This window comes from Chinchilla lanigera, unplaced genomic scaffold (assembly GCF_000276665.1).
Source record: "Chinchilla lanigera isolate Chin_1 unplaced genomic scaffold, ChiLan1.0 scaffold00004, whole genome shotgun sequence".
In the NCBI taxonomy this organism is placed as follows: Eukaryota; Metazoa; Chordata; class Mammalia; order Rodentia; family Chinchillidae; genus Chinchilla; species Chinchilla lanigera.
Genome location: NW_004955405.1, coordinates 32,317,064 through 32,342,894, shown reverse-complemented (window position 1 = coordinate 32,342,894; position 25,831 = coordinate 32,317,064). Strand labels below are relative to the sequence as shown.

The following is a 25,831-nucleotide window of genomic DNA, read 5'->3' as shown; positions in this document are numbered from 1 at the left end:
GGAAGGTGGAGGTCAGGAGTGGGATATCAGAATGTAAGATGACATCAGATTCAGGCAGCAGTAACTCCAAGCTGCAGGCCAAGTGTGGGTGGTGGACGGGCAAGTTGTAATTAGACTGTAGGTCGCTGTCATCGGGTGAGAGACGGGACGCTGACACAGGCGGCTGTGTCACTGTCCAATGAAGTCTGCGGTCGTGGAAACAGACAATTCAGGATTTTCTCCCGCAGTAAAGCCCTGTGATCTGGCTTTTGTTGAAATGCTGCTTAGTTAAAGCAGTGCACGTCTCTCTGTGGCTCCTTTTTCACGCAGGTCAGAGTTCTTCCGTGCTGGTGGTAATGAACTGGGCGCACGGAGCTGTGACTCCCTGGTGAAGCGCAATTGGATTCGTGTGTAGTGAGAACCGCCCCTGGAACCTTAGCCAAAGTAGCTCTGTCCTGTAGTGCACACTCCTTCCCCAGCCGTGCAGGGGCCCCCAGTCCCCGGCAGGTGCTGAGGTTGCAAGCCAGGCTGCAGCATGACCAGGTCACCCACCAGACAGTGGCCACCAAACAGTGCCTCCTGATACCAGCAGCACTTCCTGAGGCGGATGGGATGGGAGCACACAACTTTCCCCAAGGCCCTTCTTGCCTTCAATCCTGCTTTTGCTGTTTTAATTAGTGACCTAGAAAACCAAACGCCTAGCGCGAGGGTGGGCAACTTCCACAGCACCACAGCCCGCAAGTTGTCCGCTGGTCTGTACGTAACCCCTAATCAACTTAGTTACTCACCGACTGGACTCATCCGAGTTGTTCTTTGGACGGTCAGCCCTCTTTTAGTTTGGAGGCAGAAGTTTCTGGGAAATTTACATAATTAGGAATACCCAGGTGCCAAGAAGAAAGAACAGTCACAAAGCAATAGAGGTGATACAGAATATTAAAGTCCAGGTGATCATAACCACAAATTCTACAACCTTTCCAGCATCCGCATGCTGTTCTAAGGACTTTCCCTGGATGAACTCCCCTTATCCTCCCAAGAACCTTTAGAGCAGGTACTATTATTATCCTCGTTGCATAGACAAGGGGAGTGAGGCTCAGAATAATTCAAGTCACTTTCCTAGAAGTCAACCAGCTAGGAAATTGCAGAGCCAGAGTTTGATTCCAAATCATTGCGCGGAACAGTGAATGCCTTTGACTGGAGAAACAGAGACTCATCACTCACTAGCCCGAGGCCGTTAACTGTGGGACCCCTGGGGCGCAGCAGTTACCAGAGGGTGACCTTTAGTTGTGAAAACGATCCCTGGCCTTTGCAGGCTTTCTTTGTGGAGCAAGAGTTCCGGAAGGACTTAACTGTGGCAGGGAGTCGTTGCTCAACGCGTGTTTGTGGAACAAACAAATGAATAAAGATTGCCACACTGCTGGGTGTCACACTTGGCCATCAGGGTGCATTTTACAGTTGAGTAATTCCAGATAAAGTCAGGAACATGGTGTTTATAAGCTGCCCTTCGTGGAGAATGCAGACAGAGGGAAAAATTGGGGACCTTGACCAGAGGGGTGGAAGATCCCAGGCCTTTCTGCCCACAGGGCCGGATCGCAGACGGACAGACACCAGCCGGCACCCCTTCTGTGCCTCTTAGCTACAAAAAGCCAAAGGAATACCAATAAATATTTGTCCAAGGCCTGAATGAGTAAAGGCGAGGGAAGGGGTGTGTTCTGAGAGCCCATCCCCACCGACCACACCTCTGCAGTCCCTGCTGGATAAAAACTCCTCCTCCTGCCACTGTGTCCCAGGAGCAGCAGCAGGCCTGTGGCAGCGGCCTCCAGGGCCCCGGCTGCAGAGCGGAGCCATGCCCAGGTACACGGTGCACGTGCGAGGGGAATGGCTGGCCGTGCCCTGCCAGAACGCGCAGCTCACTGTGGGCTGTCTGGGCCGCGAGGCCGTGCGGCGCTACATGAAGAACAAGCCCGACAACGGCGGCTTCGCCTCCGTGGACGATGTCTGCTTCCTTGTGCGCCGGTGCAAGGGCCTGGGCTTGCTGGACAATGAGGACTTGCTGGAGGTGGCCTTGGAGGACAATGAGTTCGTGGAAGTGGGTAAGTGGCTGCAGGGGAGAGGCTGACCTGGTGACATTGGAGTGTTGTCCTTACAGACCTGGAGGGGGGCTCCCTTGTCACTTGCATTTCTGGGACAAGGACAAGAAGTAGCATTTGTTGAGCCCTTGCTCCGAGTCAAAGCTCTGGTGTCAGAGTCTCACCCAGCCCAGGAGACAGGTAGTGCTCTCCTCCACCTTTGACACCAGCAGAGACACAAAAGCAGGACTTACAGGCAGCTAGGGAGGGACAAAGCCTAGGCTCGACCCCAAGTATGCAGGTTTGAGACCCTTTGCAATTACCAAGTCATCTTAAAGCCCTTTCACCCTTCGACAGACCTCACAGGACCGAAAGCCTTAAAGCAGCACAGAAGTATGGGGATTCAGATTTCAGAGACCACACAGCGGGATTGGGGAGGGAGGTAGGCTCCGTCCTGAGCTTCCATTTAGACCAAGTGTCTGCATCTATGCTTTTGCTCTCCTGTGTGAAGATGCTAAGGCCACTTGAAAGCCCCAGAAGTCATTTTAAAGCTGCTGTTCCTATCAAATCTATGTGCTGAGATTTCTAAGGTCTCTCTTTCAGTCATAGAAGGCGATGCAATGTCACCCGATTTCATTCCTTCCCAACCAGAAGGAGTATACCTGTATCCTTTCCTGCGGGCTCTTTGGTCACCTCTGGGGGGCCGGGACTTTTCCACACTGCCCAGTATTTTCCTTTACCTGGCTTCAGATACAGCAAGTACCGCGAGCCTGAAAAGGTAAGCTGCAAACCACTTCCTTTTTCACTGAGAAGAGCAAGTCCCCCATGTAAGGAGACAGTGGGCTGCATAAACAGGATGTAAAGCAGGCTGCCTAGCTGCGCATCAGGACAGGCTTTATCAGTTCTGTGAAGCAGGGTTAGGAAGCCTGGAAAGGGATTGCCCAACTTCCTGGAAGAAAGCTATCTTTTTAATTAGCATATTAATTTTTTTAAGAGAAAAAAGCTAAAAACAATGATACAAAATTTCAGAATGCACATTAATGTTTCACAACACTAGTGAAATCTCCAAAGGGTCAAAATGAGATTCTGCTTAATTATAGAATGATTAAGTTGTTCACACTGACTGAGATCCCTTTTTGCGCAGTATATCGATTTAGACGGGGACAGCCTGACCACGGAGGATCTGGTCAACTTGGGAAAGGGACGCTACAAAATAAAGGTATGGGCGAGGGAGGGAGGGAGGGAAGAAGTTTTGGACATTTCCGCTGGACACGAAAGTCATTAACATACATGGTTCTGACCACATTTTCCTAGCTCACTCCAGTTGCTGAGAAAAAGGTCCAGGAATCCAGAGAAGTCATAGACAGGATCATAGAGGAAAAAACAGGTATCTTTTTCCTTTATGTTCTAAAAATCTTTTCACAGACCAAAAAAAAAAAAATCCCTCCTGCATCTAATTGCACAATGTCTGTTTTTTATCCTAGTTGTTTACGGCATTACTACAGGTTTTGGGAAATTTGCCAGAACTGTAATTCCTGTCAGTAAGCTACAGTAAGTTTGAAAAACACGTATGTTCATGTTCCACCTTCCTTATCTTTGAGATTTTTTTTTCAACAAGGAAAATCACTGGCATTTGCCCCAGTTTACTGATGAGCAGGGAGAGCATTGAGGTAACCTGTACGCAAATTGGTAGTGAAAAAGGGTTGGTGTCTTGCACTGCATCTGCCAAGGATCTGTCCTTCCTCCGTCTTCCCAGCAGAGGAAAGATTTCCACCTCCACGCATCTAAGAGAGTTTCTACCTTTCTCTTCCAGGGAACTTCAGGTCAACTTAGTTCGCTCCCATTCCGCAGGTAAATCATTCAAAGTGCCAGGTGCCTCCTGGCTCCTGTTGGATTAGATGAATAAAGCACACAGCGCGGTGTGACCCCTTGGCCGCAGCCAGCAACAGCTAGTGTGTCGCAGCACATTCCCAGGGCAGGTGCTGTTGCAGGGGGAGGGGCAGAAGCCTTAGGACCACATGGCTTTTTTCTGCTGAAGCTCGGAAACCGGACTAGGCTAAGCAGAGGGATGGACTTTGGAGGGGAGGGTGGCCGCATACTGCAGACAGGGTGGCGGATTCAGGGGAAGGATGAAGGCAGGAGCTCGGGGAATGAGTCAGGACGAGCCAGGTGAATGGGGAAGTCTGTCACATACTCTAAGCTGAGAGAGTTTGTGCCAGGGAGCCTGACGCTATTCTAAAGAGGTTCAGAGGGTAGGGGTCCCTGAAGCATCGCTGGGAAGGGAACTGAGGCTCTATCTTTGTTGGGAAGCCGATGCTTTGAGAAGCGAGACACCGTGGGAGAGCCCTGTAGCCAGCGGCAGCATGTCCAGAGAACCCTGGGAAGAGGGAAGGACTTGAGGGATGAAGCCCACCGGGACGTGGGAAAGGGTTTGGTTTTCCTGGAGCCAATGCCAGTGTTGCTTTGTAGGTGTTGGAAAACCATTCAGTCCTGAGAGGTGTCGGATGCTCTTGGCACTAAGGATCAATGTCTTAGCCAAAGGATACAGTGGCATTTCCCTGGAGACCCTCAAACAAGTTATTGAGATATTTAATGGTAAGGTGGTGAATCCCGGGGCCAAACTTCCGCAGAGGCTGGGTGTGTCCTGCAGGGTGGACTTGACTGCCTCCGTACTGAAGGGCTGGCTGAGATAAGATGAGTGGCAGAGGACAGCGAAGCGGAGGACAGCTAGGTGGAGAGAGGGAGCAAAAGGGGCAGAGATAGTCCTGTGAATTATAACCGTCCTACGGCACCCTTCACTTAGCATTTGACAGCTGTGAGACTAGACTGAAGCTGGGTATGGCGGCACACACCGGTAATCCCAGCACTTGGGGGCTGAGACAGGAGGATCAAAAGTTTAAGGCAAGGCTGTACTATAGAGCCAGACCCTGTCTTAAAAAAATAATAATAATAAAAATAAAACAAGCCCTTTAAGTCTGGGCTGGACAGAACCTTTGATTCAGTGGTGTCCTTGTGATTACGCATTTGCATCAAATCACGTGGGGACTGTAATGATTCTGGATGGTGTCCACCCCAAAGACCACTTCAGTAATCCCAGCGGGTAGCTGGAAATCTGAAATCTTAATTCTCCCCAGGTGAGCTTCCAGCTAGATTTGCACACTGAAATCCAACCTTTTGCTAAGATAAGATAGAAATGTAGAGGGGACACTCATTAACCAGGAAGCCGCGGCAGTGGCAGCATATGATGCAGCTCGGCCCTGTGGCACCTCCTTCTTTGATGAGAGACTGGATTTGCAATGCTTGAGGGGCGCTGTCCCCGCTCACATATCAGCGCCATGAGGCAAAGGAGTAGGAGGGGCAGAGCTGTGCAGTCACACAGAGCGGACCTCGTGCTCAGCTTCCTGTGCTAGGGGCACGCGTCACTCACACGTACCACTTGCCAACCAGTGAAGGGCAATGTGATGCCCTTCTAATGGAGCCCTATTTCGGTGATTCGGGGGGAATTTCTCATAAAATAGTACATGTTCACTTATAAGTGGTGCCAAGTTCTGTCTTAGTTACTTTTCTCTCGTTGCTGAGACAAAGCACCTGACGCCCAAAATGAAGGAAGGAAAGGTTTATTTAGCTCACAGTTTGTGGAGGTTTCAGTCCGTACTTGGCTGGCTCCAAGGCAGAGTGGCACATGGCAACGGGCAACTGTTCATGGAGGTGGAAAACAGCAAAAGCAGCAAGAGCAAAAAGGAGGCGTGTGATAGGTTGGCAGATTGTGGGACTGGCAAAAAAAGAAGACTAAGTTGCCTGTGACTTTACCATCCCGAGGAACCCACGTTAACACTTTGGGGACCTGACCTTCTAGAAGATGTTGCATGAATGTTTTAAGGTAGACATTTCTGTGTTTCTAAACACTCTCCAATAGCTTTTGATGGCTACATACCATTTGATCACAGGGGTGTCCCTTATTTCCATATTTAGGTCATTTCTAAGGTCGAATTCTTATAGGCAAGGCTGTAATAAGCAACACCTAATTCATTTCCTACTACCTATCATGTCTTTGCGATGCATCATTAATTTCTAGATGTAGGGGCTGGGGATTTAGCTCAGCGGCAAAAGCGCCTGCCTGGCAAGCGCAAGGTCGTGAGTTCAGTTCCCGGTACCAGAGAAAAACCAAAAAAAAAAAAAAAAAAAAAATTTCTAGATGTGGAATTATTTGCTCAGATTAGTGCTTGCACATTTTGAAGACTTCTCTGTGGGGGTGGGAAGGCCTCCTTCCTTCCCTCTTCCCTCCTTCCCTCCTTTGCTCCTCTCTTTCCTCCTCTTGTCCTCCCTGCTCCCTAGCCCTCTCTTTGTGTAGCAGCTCAGCTGGGTCCCTTAAGCATCTGCTGTGCTTAAGGAATTGTCTCTGCACAGATAGTTATGCCATAAAGTGACCCTCGTTGTAGGAGGGGCGGTCTTCACTAGTGACACAAGGATCACCAGAACCAAGTAAGTCCCCTTGAAGTCACTGGTGCCTGCTTCTCCCACAGCCTCCTGCCTGTCCTATGTCCCAGAGAAAGGAACCGTGGGTGCCAGTGGAGACCTCGCCCCGCTCTCTCATCTTGCTCTTGGGCTAATTGGAGAAGGGAAGATGTGGTCTCCGAAGAGCGGCTGGGCGGATGCCAAATACGTAAGACTTTTATAACAGCGCCTGTCCACAACAGACACCGGGTACTTTTGTGTGCTTTCTGTCACTTTAGCTTTACAACAGCCCAGTGAGGACGACCCTTACAGGAGTGATGAGGCAACTCCACCATGGAAGTCAAAGTACGCAGGGCTGTTACCTTCCGTGGCTGTCAGCTCCCAAGATTTGGAGGCCACGTTGATGAAAAGATACAGCTGTTAGCATTACTCTAGGACCTCTGCACCCACAACACTTCCAGAGTCCGTTGGTCACAACTGTCATAAAATTATACGCAGGGGTTGGTCCTCTCCAGTGCAGAGCTGTGGAGCACCGTTCTTACGTACTCTGGAAAGCAGGTTCTATTTTTCCCCAAGCTCCCTCCCTAGTAGCTAATCAGAAAAGCCTGTTTTCCATCAAGCTTTATTGCTTTCTTTATCCATCTCCAAATTCTCTCAGGGCAGCCCAAAGCATCGTTTTACAGCACCTGCCTGGCAAGTGCAAGGTCGTGAGTTTGATTACCGGTACCAAAAAAAAGCATTATTTTAAGAGTTATTTCTGATCAGTTCCTGGGAGGTCATGTAACAGTGAGTAAAAGGGCAGAGGGCCAAGGAGGAGGAATAGATTAAGGGACTAGATTACCCTTTGGGGCACATGGTTCCAGGTCATCTGTGCTGCCTCTTCTTATGTCTCTATGGAGAGTGTTTCCCTAACCACCTTCACACGACCACCAGCCTGACCTTTCTAAACAGCCAGTCCACGCATGCTCCGGTTAAATCTGCAGTGCTTCACCTTATCCTTCTGACTTACAGTCCAGACTTAACGTGGCCTCAGAAGTCGTGTTTGTCCTGTGATCCTCTAATCCCTGCTACCCACACTCTCTATCACTGAGACCAGAGGTTGCCTGCTGCTGGAACGCGCTGGAATGTGCTGGAACGAGCTGGAATGCGCTGGAACGCGCTGGAACCAGGCAGAGGGCCTCGCACAAGCACATTCCTCCCCTCCCCACCTGCCTCATCCCCACTTCTCCTTCCAGACAGCCCGCTCGGAAGCAGCCCTCTCTGCTCCACTGGTCCTTTTCTCTACCTCCCTGCAAGTCCTTTGGTGCCCTATTTCCTGCTCTTGCAGCAGCGTATGTGATGAGTTTCCATTGTCTCCTTGTACTTCCAACATCCTGGAGCACCCAGCACACTGTTACCCTAATTGCTCCTGAGCTTCTCTGGCTCTATTGTTCCTACTCAGGCCCAGCCCAACACCCCGAAGAGGGTCTGGCGTGCAACAGGTACTCAAACCTTCCCGTGCAGTGGATCTCCTCCAGGAGTACTGGCTCTGTCTTTTTCTGGCTTTAACTTCTTCCTTCATCCCGAGAGGGACTTTAGCTCAATGACTCCTTTTGCTTCTTTTACCTCAGGGGAAAAGTATGCTTCTCCTTTCCTCCAGGACCCTGTCTCTGTGTGGTAGAGGGGATTCCACACCCCCTCTTCACTGCTGTGCACAGATTTGCCACCTATAGCTGGCTCGGAGGGGCTGCCGGTATTTAGAGAAAAGAGAAAGGAAGTCACAGGACTTTTTAGGTCAGGCTGTGGGGGCAGGGCACATGGATCTAAAGTGAGGAGCCCAGCCTTAGCCTAGGGCAGCTATGTCTGCAACCAACAATACAACAGGTAAAGGCGGAATAAAAATGACCTAGAAACCAAAATTGATTGTGTAGATGATAGCTCTCACTGTATAAGCACAAAAATTATTTGGAAGATAAGTTTGCTTTTAGACTAAAAATCAGAACTAGAGACTAGAGCAGAAAACATGAACGCAACCAATTTGTTTGCACCTAATCTTTTGCAAAATGAACTCTGGGACATACATAAAGATCTTTTACAGGATTCCATATGAAATCAGTAACAGGTTGATAATGCATTTGATGCCCATGTTCACACTTTAAATCTTTCTATAGGTCCTGCAAGCCCATGGACTAAAACCAGTTGTTTTGAAACCAAAAGAGGTAAGGAGATTGCAGGAAAATTTGTTCATGCTAACAAGTCTTTATGTGTGCACTATGTTCCTACTTATGTCAATCTCGCTGTCTCCTTAAAGCAAACACGACTAACATGTTGGCGGAAAGATGCTCACGGAAGAAAAGGCCCTCCCATGAGCCTTTAAAAGATTCTTCATGCCACAAATGTTGGGGATTGTCTTAGGAACTTAAACTTCAAATCCAATTCTCTAAGCACCCCTCAGAGATGCTGCTGTGAGCCCAAAAGTCTTGGGCCGGCACTGTTTTTGAATATCTCACCTACAACTGTGAGACATTAAAGAAGAAATGTGGCGTAATAAAGAGGTAGCAATTGTATGTGCGGGCCCTGCTCTAGAGCTACATGGCTGCCTTGAGTATGGGGTCACCCTGTAGATATTCTGTTGGCCAGATTTGTGCTAATAGGGTCACCCTGTAGGTATTCTGTTGGCCAGATTTGTGCTAATAATTTCCCATCTGGTGTCGCACATTCCTCAACTGTCTGAGGAAGCCTCACTGCCCTGCACTTTAAAAAACACAGACAAATAATTCTGCTGACCGGCTAATGTCTCTTATGAAAGCAAAGTACACGAAACCCGCTTATACGAAGGGTTATTACAATAGACTTGGGAACTCTTCTCTCCTTCCCCAAAGGGCTTAGCGCTCATCAATGGGACGCAGATGATCACATCCCTGGGCTGTGAAGCTGTTGAGAGAGCCAGTGCCATCGCCCGGCAGGCTGACATCGTGGCAGCCCTGACCCTTGAGGTGCTGAAGGGCACCACCAAAGCCTTCGACACTGGTCAGCAGGGTTCTCCCACTCAGTTGTTCATTCAGCCAAAGCCGTGGGACTAGTTGGTTGAGGTCTTTAAAGTCGAGTGGTTTGGAAGATGGAGAAATCCCGGGTTCCCATTGGCACCCAGTACTAGGAGAGCCTCCTCCGAGTTCTGCCACATTCGGTCCTTCCAGTGACCGCATTTTGCAGACACTGACCAGGAGGGTTAAGTGACTGGTTCCACATCACCCACTGTGTCAGTCTACGTGTTTTAGGAATCTTCTTGCAGGACTTTAAAACTAGAGCTGGATCAGGATTGGCCTTGATTAGAAAACTGGAAGGGGAAAACTACAGAACTATAGGAGCAGCTTGCATAGAACATAGTGAATTTCTTTCTAGAGTGAGAAGTAGGACTGTCTAAAACTGACTTGGTTGAGTTAGGTCACTATTCCAGTTCCCTGCTATTATTGACTCAGTTCTTTTAAAGGTGGGCCTAGTGTCCTGAGTTCAATTCCAAGTGAGCTCAATGCATAGTTTATACTCAGATGTTTAAAGGAGAAAGAATAAAATCTGTAAGGATGGTTTCACTTTTGGAATCAACTTTCTAATTTTGTGTGATGGGTGAGGCCCCGTGGGACTTTTGAGGGTACCAGCACCTTGAGTAGCTCATCGCAGTATCAGAACTGCTCAGACCTTCCCCCCTTCCCCAATTCCAGACATCCATGCTGTTCGGCCCCATCGTGGGCAGATTGAAGTTGCTTTTCGATTTCGGTCACTCTTGGACTCGGATCACCACCCATCGGAAATAGCAGGTTTGACACATTTGCATGAGTGGGCTTATTCGGTTATGTATTCCGTGGAAAGAAGTGATAATTTGTTCCTCCCCCTCTCTCCCACCTCTCCCACAGAGAGTCACAGGTTCTGTGATCGTGTCCAGGACGCGTACACCTTGCGCTGTTGTCCTCAGGTAAAATCAAAAAGCCAGCCAGGGCTCTTTGGTTTCCTCACGTTCAAGGGAGAAAAATAAAAAAAGAGGAATGTCTTAGAAAATCATGTCATGGCCAATTATACACCAAATTTTTCTTTACTACCTCCGTTAAAAATTCTGTATGTCATAGTTTCATTTCTCCAACTGTAAACTTTCTACTCTAGATGCCAAACTGTTTCCTTTTGAACTACTTTGATTAATCACTTTTCAGAGCCCAGCGGACAACTCACCATGTTCATTCAGTGCGGCAGCTAAGGGGAGTTGAGTTTTACTGGTTCTCCCCGAACCGGGGAACACCCTTCTCATGGGTATACCTTACCTCCCTTTCGTAATCAGAGATACATTATCATAAATGATCCTGTGAGGCTTAAATTTAAAAATGCAGATGATCAGGGTGATTGTTAGGCTTCCCGTATACACATGTAGGATTCATTTACATGAGGCAACTGATAAGAGGCACTTTAAGAAAGAGTATCACCTTGTGCCAAGTTCTAGTCCAGGGTGTGATAAGGGGTCCTCCCCATTTCCTCCTATTCAGCACGTTCTTTGCTAGCTAGCTGATTAAACAACAGATCAAAAATATCTCCAGCAGGCTGGGGAATGTAGCTCAGTGGTAGAGCCCTTGCCTAGCATGTGTGAGGCCCTGGGTTCCATGTCCAGGTCTAGGAAAGGAAAAGACTGTGAGAAAAAAAAACCATCAGATGAATTACACTGAAGAATATGTCCTGGCTTACGACCTCCCTGTTATTCTCAGAGTGATGGCCGACTGTGTGACAGGGGCCACTCTCAGTGTCTTCTATGAGTCAAGTCCTTAAGTTTCCCAACTATGAGACAGTTACGTTGTTCCACTTTGCACCTGGGAAGCAAGCCTCAGAGTTAAGTACCTTGCCCAAGGTCACAGAGCTAGATCCTTACGTTTCTGGACTCCTGAGAGACGCCGGATGGCAGGCAAGGCTATAAAGCGTGTGCTGATTTGGGGGCTGGTGCCTTACCTATGCGTCTCTTGACTATGCATCTTCTAAAGTGGTACCTTACGCTTCACGAATTTAACTTCCTTGATTTGACCCTCCCAATGATCCCTGTGAGTCATGTCTAAGAGTTTGTCTGCACGTCTTAGATTCTTCTCACAAGCTGTAAGATAAGTTCTATTATCTGTTTTCTGGGTCTGTTTCTGTTTCAACTATAAACTTAAGTAACTCACTCACTTTCTATCCCGCATCCTCTGTGTCTGGAGTTGACGTCCTTTCTCCTACACCATGCTGCTTTGTGTAGATTGCGCTCATGTAAATGCATATTGTAATTGATTTATTCTAATTTATTTCAGTGAGAACTCAAAAGGTTTATCAGAGTTATCTTCATGTTCTAAATGAGCCAAGTATAATTTTCATAGTTATAACTACAAAGCACTTTCCAGGGAAAGACTGAAGATGTTATAAGAATATTGGTACTTGTAATGGAATCAATTGGTCATATATCTTATTTTGGTTGTATTTTAGGTCCATGGTGTGGTGAATGACACAATAGCATTTGTGAAAGACATTATTACCACAGAACTGAATAGTGCAACAGATAATCCTGTATCCTCTGAACGTCTACTAATCTTCGGTTATAGCTCTCCGGCTGGTAATTTTAGGATCTGCCTATGCATTCGTTGTGTGGAACATCCCAGTTCTGTTACTCCTTTCCATAGGTAAAGGAGTAAGTCCCTGAGGTTCAGAGTGACTTTCTCCAGGTCAGAGCTGGTAAGTGGCAGACACAGGCCTAAGGAACCTACTTTCAGGTTCCGAGTCTAACACATTATACTTTCAAAACTGACCCATGAGACATGAAGGGAGAGAGTTCCACCCCTGGCTGAGCTATGTCGTGAAGGTATGGGACCCAAAGCCCACTGCTGAGGTTGTTCATAGAAGTATGAAGACCCATGTCACAAACATGATTTCGGGTGTCCACTAGGTTGGCCTCCCTGTGTGCAGGCCTTGCTAGTTCTGTTGAGGCCAGAGCACTAAACAGAAGGCAGCATTCAAACACTTACCAAAGTCTGATGAGAATTATGTTTCTCCCATCCCAAGTTTTCATTTCTAAGTGGACGTTAGTCCAGCCCACTGTTCTCATGGTTGTCCAAAGAATGAAAAGAGTGCTTCAATTTCTTGAGGATGGAGTTCTTTCCTCCCTAGTGGGTCTCTTACCCAGAGCCATATGGTTTTTCTGATGGCTTAGTTCTCTAGAGGACAGGTGATCAGGCAGGGAACAGTCTTCACAGAGACAGCACTGCCTTTGAAGGCAGCCAAACCTCTTAGGAATCTATTTTTCCCATTCCACATCTGCCTTGGTTCTTACTGCTAGAGAAAATGCAGAGCTAATACAGCCAGGATTAACAGGGGTTGCACAATATCTGTGTCACCTGTCTTACAAGATGCTTTTAGTGTGTCTTTCCTGACAAGCCTACCTTAGGAGGTGTTTTATATTTTTTCAGATTGCTTCATAGTTTATCCAAACCCACATTAAATAGTCTTCAGGACCGTGGATCTCTCAACACCAGGAGAGTAGTAGTTTTGCAAACATTATATAATCTTACTTCACACATCCATTCTTGCATGGTACAGGAGTGCTATCTATTGTCCCCTTACATAATTTAGACCTTGAAGCATATCTTATAGAGTTTAAAAAATACTAAATAAATTACTAGTTTTGGGAGACAGGGACAATTCCCTACCAAATTTTTCTCCTACCCCTTGCCTCAGCAAGAATTTCAGCCCAAAGTCTTTCAGTTTCTCATAAAAGACTCTTAACTATAGATGAACTTGCAACAAACTAATATTTGGGAGTTCCCTACAGTACTGATCTTGCCTGAAAAAATACGTTTCTCGGTTGTATGTTGTAGATACAAAGCAGCTATCATATAATGCTGGATATGACAAGAGCTAAGGTTTGATTGCTGTAATTTAGTAGCAAATAGATTTGGAATAACTAAGTGGCAAGAGAACATGTTTAAGTTCTAAATTGGTGCAGAGATTGCTACACAGATTCAGAGACTGCAGGGAAGAGAAGGCCTATGGCTGGGGCAGATTCAAGGACAAGAGTAAAAGCAACGCTTGATGGGCCATGTTCTGTGTGCAGAAGGAGTTGCTCCACATTTACTAAGCTGACATAACACACACATCTCTAACACTGACAATCCGAAACTTTCTCACACAGAATGAGTTCCCAGTGAATCCATAGTGAGCAGTTATCCCTCCGTATCTGTAGGAGCTCAGTCCCAGGACCCCTCTGTGGATAACAAAAATCTGTAGATGCTCAAGTCCTGTAGATCAAACGGTATCATATTCACAGATAGCCCATGCAGATCCCCCATATATTTTAAATCATCTTGAGATTACTTCTCATACCCAATATAATACAAATATTATGGCCATAGTGGTTATTTTTCAGCCTGAATATTTTCAACCTGAGATTGGTTGAACTGACAGATACCAAATCTGTCGATGCAAAGGGCCAACTATTTTGTTTAGCCCAATGGGCAAAAAATAGCTTTTTAGAACCAGGAAAAAGGGTCTGCTACAGTATCTCCCTGAATGCCTGCTGGTTTTAGGAAAGTATCGAGATTGGCATTATTTCCGAGGGAGTCTGAATTTGCCTCCTGTTTAAATGGATTTGTGGAGACACCAACAGCCATCTGTTGGTGCAGGCTGGCACAGGATCACCATGTACAGAGTTTGGAAAACATTGCAGCACTGACTTCAGTCCTGCTGAAGGAATAGAATTTGCTTTCAGACAGATAGCCTCGTTTCTAGTCTTAGTTTGAGCTTATACTCTTTCTCAGTGCTGATACTCATCACCAGGCTAGTACAGTTATGGTGTGTGAGAATCTTTAATCTCAAGAGAAGGCACCACTTATGCTCTGCAAGTCTTTGGCCCCAGTTGGGTGTCTATTATTTACTTTAATGTGTTTTTTATTATTTTGCTTTTGTGCACCTTTCTGTCAACATTGCTTGTAGGAAGACCCGTCTCTTTCCTTCTACCCCGCATTCACACAAAGACTGCCCCTTCAATGTTAAACATAAACCAGCAGGCCGGAGTTATGTTCGAAGTCATCCACAAGTGTTATGTTCCACCTTAACCTGTTTTGAAAGATGGTCTTTGCCAGTAGGGGAGAGACAATTTCTGGAGGAAACTTCCATGGTGAATACCCAGCCAAAGTAAGCTTTTAAAAATTGCTCCTGGCCCCAAATACATATTCCAATCCAGGTCAACTGAACTGAGGCGTTCTTTCAGGCCCTGGACTATTTGGCCATTGGCGTCCATGAACTTGCTGCGATTAGTGAAAGAAGAATCGAAAGGCTCTGTAATCCCTCCCTCAGTGAACTGCCCGCCTTCCTGGTGGCTGAAGGTGGTCTGAACTCTGGGTTCATGATAGCCCACTGTACAGCTGCAGCGCTCGGTAAGACACTGCCCCTCGCTGAGCTCAAGCCCGCCCACCTGAGGGCCTTTGGATGAAGGCATCCAATCTTGCCTTTGAGTGAGCTCTCACCCTTCACCACTTCTATTTCCAGCCTCACTTAGTATGAATGTAGCAGAGTGACTCCTTTAACAGCATCTAGAAAAATGTGTATGGAACATTACACACTGAGTTTTTTTTCCAAACTGAATTTGACAGCTACCAAAAGGAGAACAGATAAAGATGCTTATACTTAACAGTGAATCTTAAACCAACCTGAATGACTAAACTCTGGGGACATTCTGTCAGATATGCCAACCCCCGCATAGATAAAGACGTTAATGCACCATGCAAAATGCTTGCAAGAAACAACAGGCCCTCTTAGAAAGTTAGACCTCAGTATAGCTCAGTTCTTACTCCAGTGTGTAAGGGGCAGGTGTAAGCAGCACAACAGAGCAGACCTGGCACAAAAGCAAGTGCTAAAGGTCTCACTTGTTTTGACACAATCACCACGACAGTGCCACACGGGAGGTACCGTTACTGTTTCCATTCTGCAGATGAACATCTGGAGAGCTGAGAAGCCAATTGATTTCCTCAGTGTTGCACAACCAATCCAATGTAGAGGCGAATTCGAACCCAGGCAATTTAGCTCCCAAATCCATGTTCTCACGTCAGTGAATGAGGCCCTCATGTTAACCAATATTTAATCCCAGAATATGGCTGCCAAGTTTAACAAACAAAAGTACGGGACACACAGTTATGTTTGAATTATTTGGGACATACTTACACTGAAAGATTATTTGTGTGTTATGTGAAATCCGAACTTAATTTATCCTATTTTTTCTCTAACAATCCTTCCCTGAAAAGCAAGCATTAACCCAGAAGACACACAGAGGCGGATCTGAATCTCAGCCCTTCCATTGACTAGAGAGGGCACATCAAGTCTGTCAGTGCTACTGATCCTCAGTTCACCCCCGAGTAAAATGAGGATGCTAGGTCTACCTGGTGGGGCTGTTTTTAGAATTAAATGGATTAATTCATGTAAAGCATTGGGACTACCTGGTGGTGCATGCCTGTAATCCCAGCACTCAGGAGCCTGAGACAGGAGAATTGCTTTGAGTTTGAGTTTGACCTGTTATGATTTCTGAAGCTGGGGAGAGAAGGTCCTCGGAAGAGTAGTCCTCAGACCACGAAGTGGTGTCACTTTTGAGCTTGTGAGACCGCAGGATCTCAGGCCCTACCCCAAACCCATATCTGCATTAACACAAGATCCCTGGGACTTTGATACCCATGATCAAGTTTAGAGGCACTAGGACAGGACTCCCCTCACTTCCCAGAGGTGTCTCTGATTACTTAAACTCCAAACACCCACTTCTTTCACGTTGACCAGCCTGATATAGTCCATCTTGCTCAAAGTTTGCAGGCCCAGCCTCTGCCTGAAATTTCTCATCTACTTCCATTTCCTTGTACCAAAGTAAACTTGTGCCGTCTGGTGTTTAGTATAAGGTTTAGTACTTGACCAAGAGCTTCTGGACCGGGTCTTCCAGGCCAGAGAGAGTTTTGCTTCTTTTCTCTTCTTTCTTCCTGCCTTTCTTCTGTCCTTTCTTTCCTCCTTTCTTCCTTCCTTCCTTCTTTCCTCTCTCTTTCTTTCTTCTTCTGTTTTTAACTAGTGGGGATTGAACCCAAAGCCTTTGCACTGAGCTACATTCCTAGCCTTATTTATTTATAAATTTGAGGCTTTGTCTCACCCAGTCACGAATTTGCCCAGGCTAGGCTTGAACTTGCAATCCTCCGCGTGTGCGGATTACCGCACGTACCACCACCCCTGGCTTCTGCGGAGACAGGGAAGCCACATGACGCTGGGGCAGTTCATCCTCAGAGGAGAGCTTCTTAACTAGCTCTGGTCTCTTGCAGTTTCCGAGAGCAAGGCTCTGTGCCACCCCTCGTCTGTGGACTCGCTCTCCACCAGTGCCGCCACGGAGGACCACGTCTCCATGGGCGGGTGGGCAGCCAGGAAAGCCCTCAGGGTCATCGAGCATGTGGAGCAAGGTAAGCCTGGCGAGTCCGAGAGGAGGGTCCCCAAGGCAGCATCAGCACGGCATGACCTGGGGACTCATTAGAATGCAGGTTCTCAGGCCCCCCCCAGGCCTGCTGTCTTCCAGATGATTCTGACGCTCCCTGGGGAGTGCAAAGGAAACAACTGTGCAGAGATAAGCTTGGCGGGCTTTTCTTTAAAAATGAAGTTTTGAAGCATATCTAAAAGTGGAAAGAAGAACACCATAAACCTCATGCACCTCTGCGATTAAGCAGCATGGGTACTTCCCTTTTTCCTTCTCTTTTTCCAAATTATTTTTAAGCAACTCCCAGTGTTCTATCATTTTTATTTCTACAAACTTTCTCTCTCGAGTAGGAATGCTTTTTTCTATACTGAGGAAGCCATTATCACATCCAACAAATTCAACAATACGTCTGGTATCACCACCAAATAATATTCAAATTTCCTAGTTACAGGATCTCAATATGTTTATGGTGGATTTGTTGAAATCAGAATGCAGGTTGATGTTTTAAATTTGTTTGTCATGATTTTGAGCTTCTTTTGAGCTAGGATAGTCCCTTGTCTGTTTTTGTTGTTATTGTTATTGTTCCTTTGTTTTGTTTTTTGTTTTTCCTTGTGCTTTTGACTAATTGAAAAACCAGGTTAGTTTTCCTGTAGCAAGACTGACATTCTGGATTTACCTGGTAGCTTCCCTGTGGTGTCACTTTTACCTTGTTCTTTGTCTCAGGCAATTGACCCTAAAGATTTTTATTTTATTTGCTGTTTTGAGATCGGGTCTTACTATATATATTGTTCAAGCTGGTCTTGAACTCACTGTGTAGCCCAGGCTGGCCTTGATTTTGTAGCAATCCTCCTGCCTCATCCTCCCAAGTGCTGAGTTGATTATAGGCGTATATCACCACACCCAGCTACCATAAAGATTTGGTAAGATTTAAGTTCAACCTGTTTGACAAACATGCATCACAGGGAAAGGTATATTAGGCTACTCCCTCTATGCTTTACTTGCAAGGTGTTTTTTCATGAAAATCACCTTTCTTGAGACATCCTCTAAATTCTTAAGCTTAAGCAGCAATATTGCACAAATACTATTAGATAACAAGAGTATCACTATTTTAAAGTAAATATAAGAGTTGAGTATTCCTCTTTTGGCCTCAGCTGTTTTGATATATAGTTCATACATCTTTCCACCCACCCATTTAAAATGTACAGTTCATCAATAGCTATTGTAAATTGGGAAGAAATTGTTCAAAAGAAAAGACAAACTGTAATGGGGGAAAGGGGAAAAGAAGGAAGAGAAAAAGAAAGGATATATATGTATGCACATGATAGTAAAGATAATTATACAGCTAGTTTCTCTCAGTTCATTGAAAATAGATGTTTGTGCTAACATTGTTTGGACAAGATATCATGCCTATATCTTGTACTCTGAATGACTGTAACAAAGATAACAATACGCAATGCATTAATTATTACAACTCCTAGTAACCTGTTTTGAAACTCTGCTTATCATTTTTTTTTTTCTCTTTAAAAAAACAATGTGCTGATCAGTGATGTTGATGTAGTCACCGGGCTATAGTGACTGACACCAAAATCAATTAATTATAGAATATTTTCATTGGCCCCAAAGAACCTCAAACACCACATTCCCATTCTTCCTGTCCTCCCCAGTCTTAGGCAAGTCTTAGTCTTGATCCTTTCAGTTCACCTAATGTTTTCAGGGTTCGCTTCTGTTGCAGCATATGTCAATACTTCCTCCTTGTTCAGGGCTAAACACCGTTCTGTTGTGGGGATCAGCCACGTTTTGGGTATCCTTTCATCGGTTGAAGGGCCCTTGGTTGCTTCCACCTTTTAGCCAGTATAAATAATGCTGTGGTGAACATGTACAGGTTTGTGTGCTGACACAGGTCTTCACTTCTCTAGGGTGGAATTGATGGGTCCTAGGATAGCTCTACACTCATCTTTTTGAGGAACTTCCAGACAGTTTTCCAGGTGGCCAAGCCATGTTGCCTTCCCACCAGTGCCGTTTGAGCGAGCCGACTGTTCAACCTCATCACCAGCACTTGGTATCAACCACAGTGTGTTGTAAACGTTCTCTCTTCAGATGGCTCCCCACGTGACATGTCATGCTGACCAAAAACTTAAAGACTTGCCCCTATCTGTCCTTACATCCTCCGTCCCGTCCGTCTTCCAAAGAGGCCCAAGCAGTCCTGGCATCTCTTGATTAATCTTGTTTTCACTATTGTTTCGCTATAGTTACTATATAAAACCAAACAAGATGAGCTTCTGCAAACAAAATGTAGATCACACCATTCCCCTTGTTGAAAATTACCAGTTACTTCCAGGTGCTCACAACAAAGCCCACCCCTCTTCCTGGGGTCTGTGAAACCCCGGATGACCTGACCTGTTCGCTCCATCCTGTTCCCTACCTTGGAACCACGGTGTTGTCCGTGTACCTGCCGCTGAGCACATCCTTACCTCTGCTCCTCGCCCACCATCTGCCCAGCCCTGTCTGCAAGGACTGCTCATGGTTCCCTGCCTCACTGCAGTGTTGTAGCTGCCCATTCTTCATCTCCGATGCCTTCTGTGACAGCCCCAGCTGAAGGACCAACTGCCTTTCTTTTTCCTTTCATTCTGTTTTCTGATAGCACTCAGTACCTCTGATATAGTTAGGCTTATTTGTCTCTCACTGAAAACCTCAAGCTTCACAAGGGCAGGGACCTTGTCTGTCTTAGTCACGTCCCTACAAGGCCCTGGAGCACCTAGAATAGGGCTTGGTACAGACTCACATTCAAATGTTTGCTTGCCTATAGGTCCAAATTGTAGATCTGCCTCATCAGGTTTTATTGTCTCCTTCTTCCATTTATAGCACGGAAGTTCAGTTAGCAAAAAAGAAAAAAAATGAGCAATTTGTGCTACAAGGCTGTTCATCACTTAAGTTTGTTTTGATTACAGATATTAGCAAGCACCTGTAACTCTTGGAATCTAGTAGGACAGGATATAAAGTATAAGATAAGAATCTGCTTATCATTGTGCAGGAAACTAGTGTGGGAGCATAGAAAGACAGCGTTCTGCCTGGCTGGGTGCCGAGGCAACCCCCACCACCCGTGAATTAAACAGTGAGTTCACCTGCCTTCGACCCTTTTTTTTCCCTTTTTTTTTTTGGTACCGGGAATCGAACTCAGGACGCTGCACTGAGGGGCTTGTTCCACTGAACTATATCCCCAGCGACTCTTTTTTTTTTTTTTTTTTTTTGGTACCAGGAATCAAACTCACGACCTCATGCCTGCCAGGCAGGTGCTCTGCTGCTGAGCTATATCCCCAGCTTGGCCCTCTTGCAGAGAGACGAACAGTGGGTACCAACTTGGCAACCTTTTAAACACTTGAAAAAATTTTAACTGAAGAACAGAGTTGTAGGGGGATATAACTAGATCTGATCGAGTGTAAAGAACTGAACTTGATCTAGTATAAAGGGAGCAGAAAAATCGTCTCCAAAGAAATACTTAAGATTAAGACATGAACAACACATAGGGCTAATTGTGTGTGTGTGTGTGTGTGTGTGTGTGTACAGTACTCATTGTGCAAGGGAAAGGAGTAGTATATGCACAAAATCATTTTTGGATGCATTGTGATGGTAATAGTTACAGGTTATTCAGGTACAGATGCCAAAGCTCAGGGAAGAACTGGGGTTAATGATGAAGGTCAGTGCTCTCTGCATTAAGGTAGTTGCAGAGGTCAGAAAGGAGAACAGCGAGGGGAGGGACCTGGAATACAATGACTGCCTGGAGGGAGGAGGCGAAACTTTTCAAAGGGACTGGATTGAAGAGCGCAGGCAAAAGATACCTTGGAGTACGGGAGAGGAATGCAAGGTCAATGGAAGCAGTCTTTTCCTAATGCCGAGAACACGGGTGTAAATTAGCCTCACAGATAGACAAATGAATAGAGTTCAAATTTTAAGGATATATTTGCCATATATCTAAGTAGTACTGTTATTTGTTTGCTCAGGATAGATTTAACTCATGTAAATTATACTCTGTTAAGATGAAGAAAATAAAATTCTTCAGATATTTTCTGTACTTTAAAAAAAAATTTTTGAGGTTTGAAGGTAGCTATTAGGCCACAAGATATCTGCTTATTTCAAAATAAACGGGAACTGTATAAGAAGCATCCAGCTAAATCAAGATCCATCGGCCTCTTTGAAGTTTTACTGAAGAAAAGCATGATTTTTATGTTCTAGTTGATGGCGCTAGGAAGAACTGCTGGCTGTGGATAGCAGAATGTCACAGAAGTACTGACAAGCTTTTCTGACGTGTTTTATGTTTACCTTGTGAATATCTACTTCCCAGTTTTTTTCTGTTCTAGCATTATCTATGAGACAGCCATTCTTTATCTATAAAACAGTACCATAGCATTAAGACTTCCTGAGCATTTACTATGGGCATTCAGGCTTGCAACCCATTTGATGTGCACGATAACCCACAAAGGTGGGTACTACTGTCCCATTGTACAGGTTGGGAAACCAAAGCAGAAGTTAAGTAATGGGTCCAAACTTATACCCCTTCCATGCCAGTGCTAGGATTTTACCCTACATGTTGGTTCAGGTTGCTGTCTGAACCACTCCCTGCAATAACAAAAAGTAAGCCAACAGGCTCTGTTTCATGACCCCATTTGAAGGATTGTTGTACATGTGTTCTCATGGAAGTTACCTCCGAATGAAAGCTTGTGAGTTGAGGAGGTGCAGTTGAGTCAGATCTTTGTAATACCTGTGAAGCTGGGGGTTAGGCAATGATGTGGTTAATTTGGCAATATACTATTATTTATTCCAATCATCTAAGTAGCTTCAGATGAAAAAATATCTCTCTTATCCAAGAACTCTCCACTCCACTTCTTTGACCAAAATGATCACCTGTTTCCTATTTCTAACTTCATGTAAATTTTCAGTTGGTTTTAGTCCTGCTATTCACTTGATTTGAAATGCCTGGTACAGAGACTTTCATCAAAGACCTTCACCAACAGTTTGAAAGAGCCAGTGAATGAACAAATGAGTCAGTGACTGCCCAGGAACTAATCCCATAATGTCCATCTCAAGCCTTTAAACTTGAAGACAAATCTGCTAAAAGTGACAGTCTAGAAATAAGTGTCTTCCCACTCTTAAAGTTTTGCCATAAAACATACTTTACAAAGTGTTTCTTAACTAAAATCTAATTATGCCACACTTTGCAATGCATTTTAAATATTGAGATTACATTTCTCTATATTTGATTTCTCTATATCTCTATATTTGATCTAAATTATGAGGAATTATGATAGAAACATAATTCAAAATTAAACCACTCTGGATCCCATTATTTTCCAGGAAAGTAGTATAGAAGCTTAAAGCTGGTCAGATCATTTAAGCGGTTAGCCCAAATGGAGTATTAAAAACATTCGATTTCTTGACTTTCAGTGTATGAAGCAAATTACAAACTCCACTTAGAACAGAAAGGACACAATGGGACAGGATGAATAATCAACTGGGAATAATCAAAGTTCAGATCTGCTAGTCTGGTATCCACACTTCATTCCTGTCGACTTGGAAACTGAGAAATAAAAGATCTTCTTAAAAAGGAAACTGACTTAATGGATCTGGGCTCCAGATCAGGGTTAGACATTTGTTCTGACGTCCTCTCCTATGCAAACCTGGCTAACAAAACTTGGTAGAGGATGTGAACAGGAGAAATGATAAATTTTGCAGGTATAGTCAAAAGGCCAAGTTCCCAAAGAACCTCCTAATCTGTCCAGGTAAGTTCTCAATTCTCCCCCTCTCACCACTAAATATACAGCAGAGGTCTTAGAAACACAGGCCTAAAATGATAATTGATACCAAGGCAACTTTATTTGAGCAGTAGACAGAGAACCAATACTCTGTTAGTTGGCTAGTAATAGCTGTCAACTCAGGTGGTTTCTATTCCTCAAGCATGAAGTCAGATGTTAATCAGTCATTATCTCAATATTTTTGTTTTAGTGCTAGCCATTGAGCTTCTTGCAGCCTGCCAGGGCATAGAGTTTCTGCGCCCCTTGAAAACAACCACTCCCCTGGAGAAGGTCTATGACCTGGTGCGCTCTGTTGTAAGGTAAAGTCAACAGGTCCCTGGAAGTTACACCATTTCAAACTGTGAACCTTGGCAATACTTAAATGTTTGGCTGATGGGTAATATGCTTTCTCTGCAGGCCCTGGATAAAGGACCGCTTCATGGCCCCAGACATCGAGGCAGCACACAGGCTTCTCCTCGAGCAGAAGGCAAGCAGGCTACCAGATTATTTTTAGTTTTGGTTGTTATGGGACAGCAAAGCGGGAGGGAGTGGAGAAACACTCTTATTCTATTGTTTCCTGGCTATTTCTTGAAAGGGAACATAAAAGTACAACTTGCAAGGCCACTGCAAAGCCATCAGAGGGCCCCACGTTGCACCCAACTATTGATTAGCTGAGGCATAGAAGCTGAAATGAATGTCAAGAGAGTTTTAGAACAAATATTTATGGAGCAAAATTGAGATGAAAGGTTTGTAGACCTTGGCTCCCCCAAATGTCCGGTTTTGTTCAAAAGAACTTTCTGCTCTAGTGATGTTTGCACAACTCCCACCACCAGGTGAGGTGCAGCGGCTGCATAGCCTGGGTAGACAGTGAAGTCCAGGCTGATACTCCAGTGGGCCTTGGGCCTGTCTCCTGTTCTGATGTGGCCCTGCCCCTATCTTGCTAGATGAAATATGCTCTTACTGCTTATTTTCTCTGTTACGCTGACCGTAGACTTAGCTGATTGATAGCGATTTCTCTGTCTCTCTTTGTCTCTGTCTCTGTGTCTGTCTGTCTCTCTCTGTGCTTTTAACCTTTTAACTTGTAAATATCATATTGCCTAGAACTGTGATGGTGAACTTTTAGAGTTGTCCAAACTGCAACTCAAAACTCACTTATTTATCTCAAAGTGCCCACACTGCAACTAGACCTGAATACTGGGGTTTTAGTCTAGAAAAAGCAACTCATACATTAATATCTTTTGTTTTAAAAGAAAAACAACACATGTGCCATAAATTGGCCACCACTGTTCTAGAATCATTTGATTTCCCTCAGAACAGCTGCTCCTTTCCCCTTTGATCTTCACACCTCTCCTCTCTAAGCGTGCCTTATGCTCTTAGAGGGAAGGCCTACTACCTGCTACCAATTTTGGAATGGTAGAAAGGTGTGTGGGAACCTAGCTGTTGAAAGAACGCATTTTCTAAGGTCATCAAGGAGGAAAGACTCCTTAGCTATCAGTGGTAATCAGAGAAAAAGCATCTGCAAACCAAAACCAGGGCCTTAACTTGAAAAAATGTTAAGCTTAAAGGAAAATGCATTGGTGAACAGAGATAAAGACAAAAACAGGATCTGAGATTGTGCTTCTCAAACTGAAACCTGCACGTGAATCTCCTGGCCATCTTTTGAAAGTGCAGATTCAGATTCAGTAGGTCCAGGCAGATGCTGTGATTCTGCCTGGTCCCAGGTGATGCTGATGGGGCTGAGCCCCAGACTGAGAGTGAGAGTCAAAGGCACAGAGCACGTATGGCATAGAAACAGAGCCATGGAGGAATCCAGTAAAGTGCCTTTTGTCATTCAATACTGGCTTTAGAAAACACAGTCAGCTCATACCCATTAGCAGCCATCTTTAACTCGTCCATCCATCTGTCCGGTCCAGGCTGAATTTTCTAGATTCTGTTTGTTGTTTGCTTGCCTGCTTGTTTTGCTTCAGAAGAGAATATAGCTTAAAACTTTCAACACTCTTGGACTTTGTAATTTTAAAGCCTTTAATGAAACCAACAACTAATTGACACAAGTCATGTGTTAAAGTAAAAGCAAGCAAACAACCACCCCGGTTCCACTCACGTATAGAGGTTGTTTTGCCTTGGGATAAAGTTGATGTTTAGCAGCATGCAGAAACAACGTTGTCCATACTTCAACTTTTTCCTGTCTTTGCTCCTCAGGTTTGGAATGTGGCTGCACCATACATCGAAAAATACAAAATGGAGCATATTCCAGAATCAAGACCTCTGTCTCCTACAGCCTTTTCACTGCAATCTCTACACCAGAAAGCCACGAAAATCCCAGAGACAGAGGAACTTTAATGGGCTTTGTCATGGGTTAGATCAGGTGGTCTTCAGCCCAACACAAAGCAGTTCCATGCTGAAGGAGAGAGCTGGGAACTCTCCCCGATAGATGTGGTTCCCCTCCTGACTCAGTGAGGATGGTAGCAATAGCATAATTGCTCAATCCAGCCCCGTGTTCTTGTTCCCATAGCTTGAGATGCACTGGGTGTTTTGGGACTGTAGGAGTTTTCTTTCTTTCTTAAAAATATCAACATAGCCACAATTGCATGGATCTGTTTTTTAACTCAGCATGAGATGAACTCAAATTTGGAAACAGATTGACAGCATTCTTCTCCAAAAATTTAGATTTTGTAAACGTTATTTTTTATTTGCTTTGAGAAGCTCCTCCTTGGGGACTTTCTTTGGCTGATTGTACTATGTCATAACATGACAACTGTTCCTTAATATGCATTCATAAATAACCATTCTGACTCACAATTTGTTCTTAAGCTACTCTTTCTTTTATCAGCTGAATCACAGTAAAGAAGAATCAGGTCTTAAACCATTAAGTACAGAGGTATGCACACCCACAAGAAGTCTTACGCAGCAAGGAGTAAGGAATGAATGTAAAGGTTTTGCTATCTAGGTGGCCCTTGAACTGCGTCTTTCATACTTACCAATATCTACACGTATTTCCCAAATTGATGATATGCTCAAGTTGGAGTTTGGAGTTAGTATTTATCACTTCCTGTGTGTTAGTACTCTAGTCACACATGTGT

The 25,831-nt window shown here is 45.0% G+C and overlaps 1 protein-coding gene across 1 annotated transcript; it reads left to right on the top strand.

Moving 5' to 3' along the window:
• The first annotated feature begins 1,485 nt into the window (after positions 1-1,485).
• Positions 1,486-25,550, top strand: Hal (histidine ammonia-lyase). Its single transcript, XM_005374490.2, has 20 exons — positions 1,486-2,069; positions 2,649-2,709; positions 2,796-2,823; positions 3,190-3,264; positions 3,360-3,432; positions 3,530-3,596; positions 3,859-3,896; positions 4,515-4,640; positions 6,569-6,708; positions 8,651-8,698; positions 9,362-9,509; positions 10,199-10,294; positions 10,391-10,449; positions 11,967-12,047; positions 14,601-14,666; positions 14,743-14,908; positions 16,820-16,954; positions 22,963-23,071; positions 23,169-23,238; positions 24,951-25,550. The coding sequence occupies exons 1-20, from the start codon at positions 1,823-1,825 to the stop codon at positions 25,089-25,091; spliced, it is 1,974 nt and encodes a 657-aa protein (XP_005374547.1). The 5' UTR covers positions 1,486-1,822; the 3' UTR covers positions 25,092-25,550.
• Positions 25,551-25,831: the final 281 nt, after the last annotated feature.

Bases quoted from the DNA above. Each gene is read 5' to 3' on its own strand.
- Hal (XM_005374490.2), top strand. From the start codon at position 1,823: ATGCCCAGGTACACGGTGCACGTGCGAGGGGAATGGCTGGCCGTGCCC. The intron at 14,909-16,819 runs GTAAGACACTGC...GGTCTCTTGCAG, and splicing joins CTGTACAGCTGCAGCGCTCG to TTTCCGAGAGCAAGGCTCTG. The intron at 23,239-24,950 runs GCAAGCAGGCTA...TTTGCTCCTCAG, and splicing joins GGCTTCTCCTCGAGCAGAAG to GTTTGGAATGTGGCTGCACC.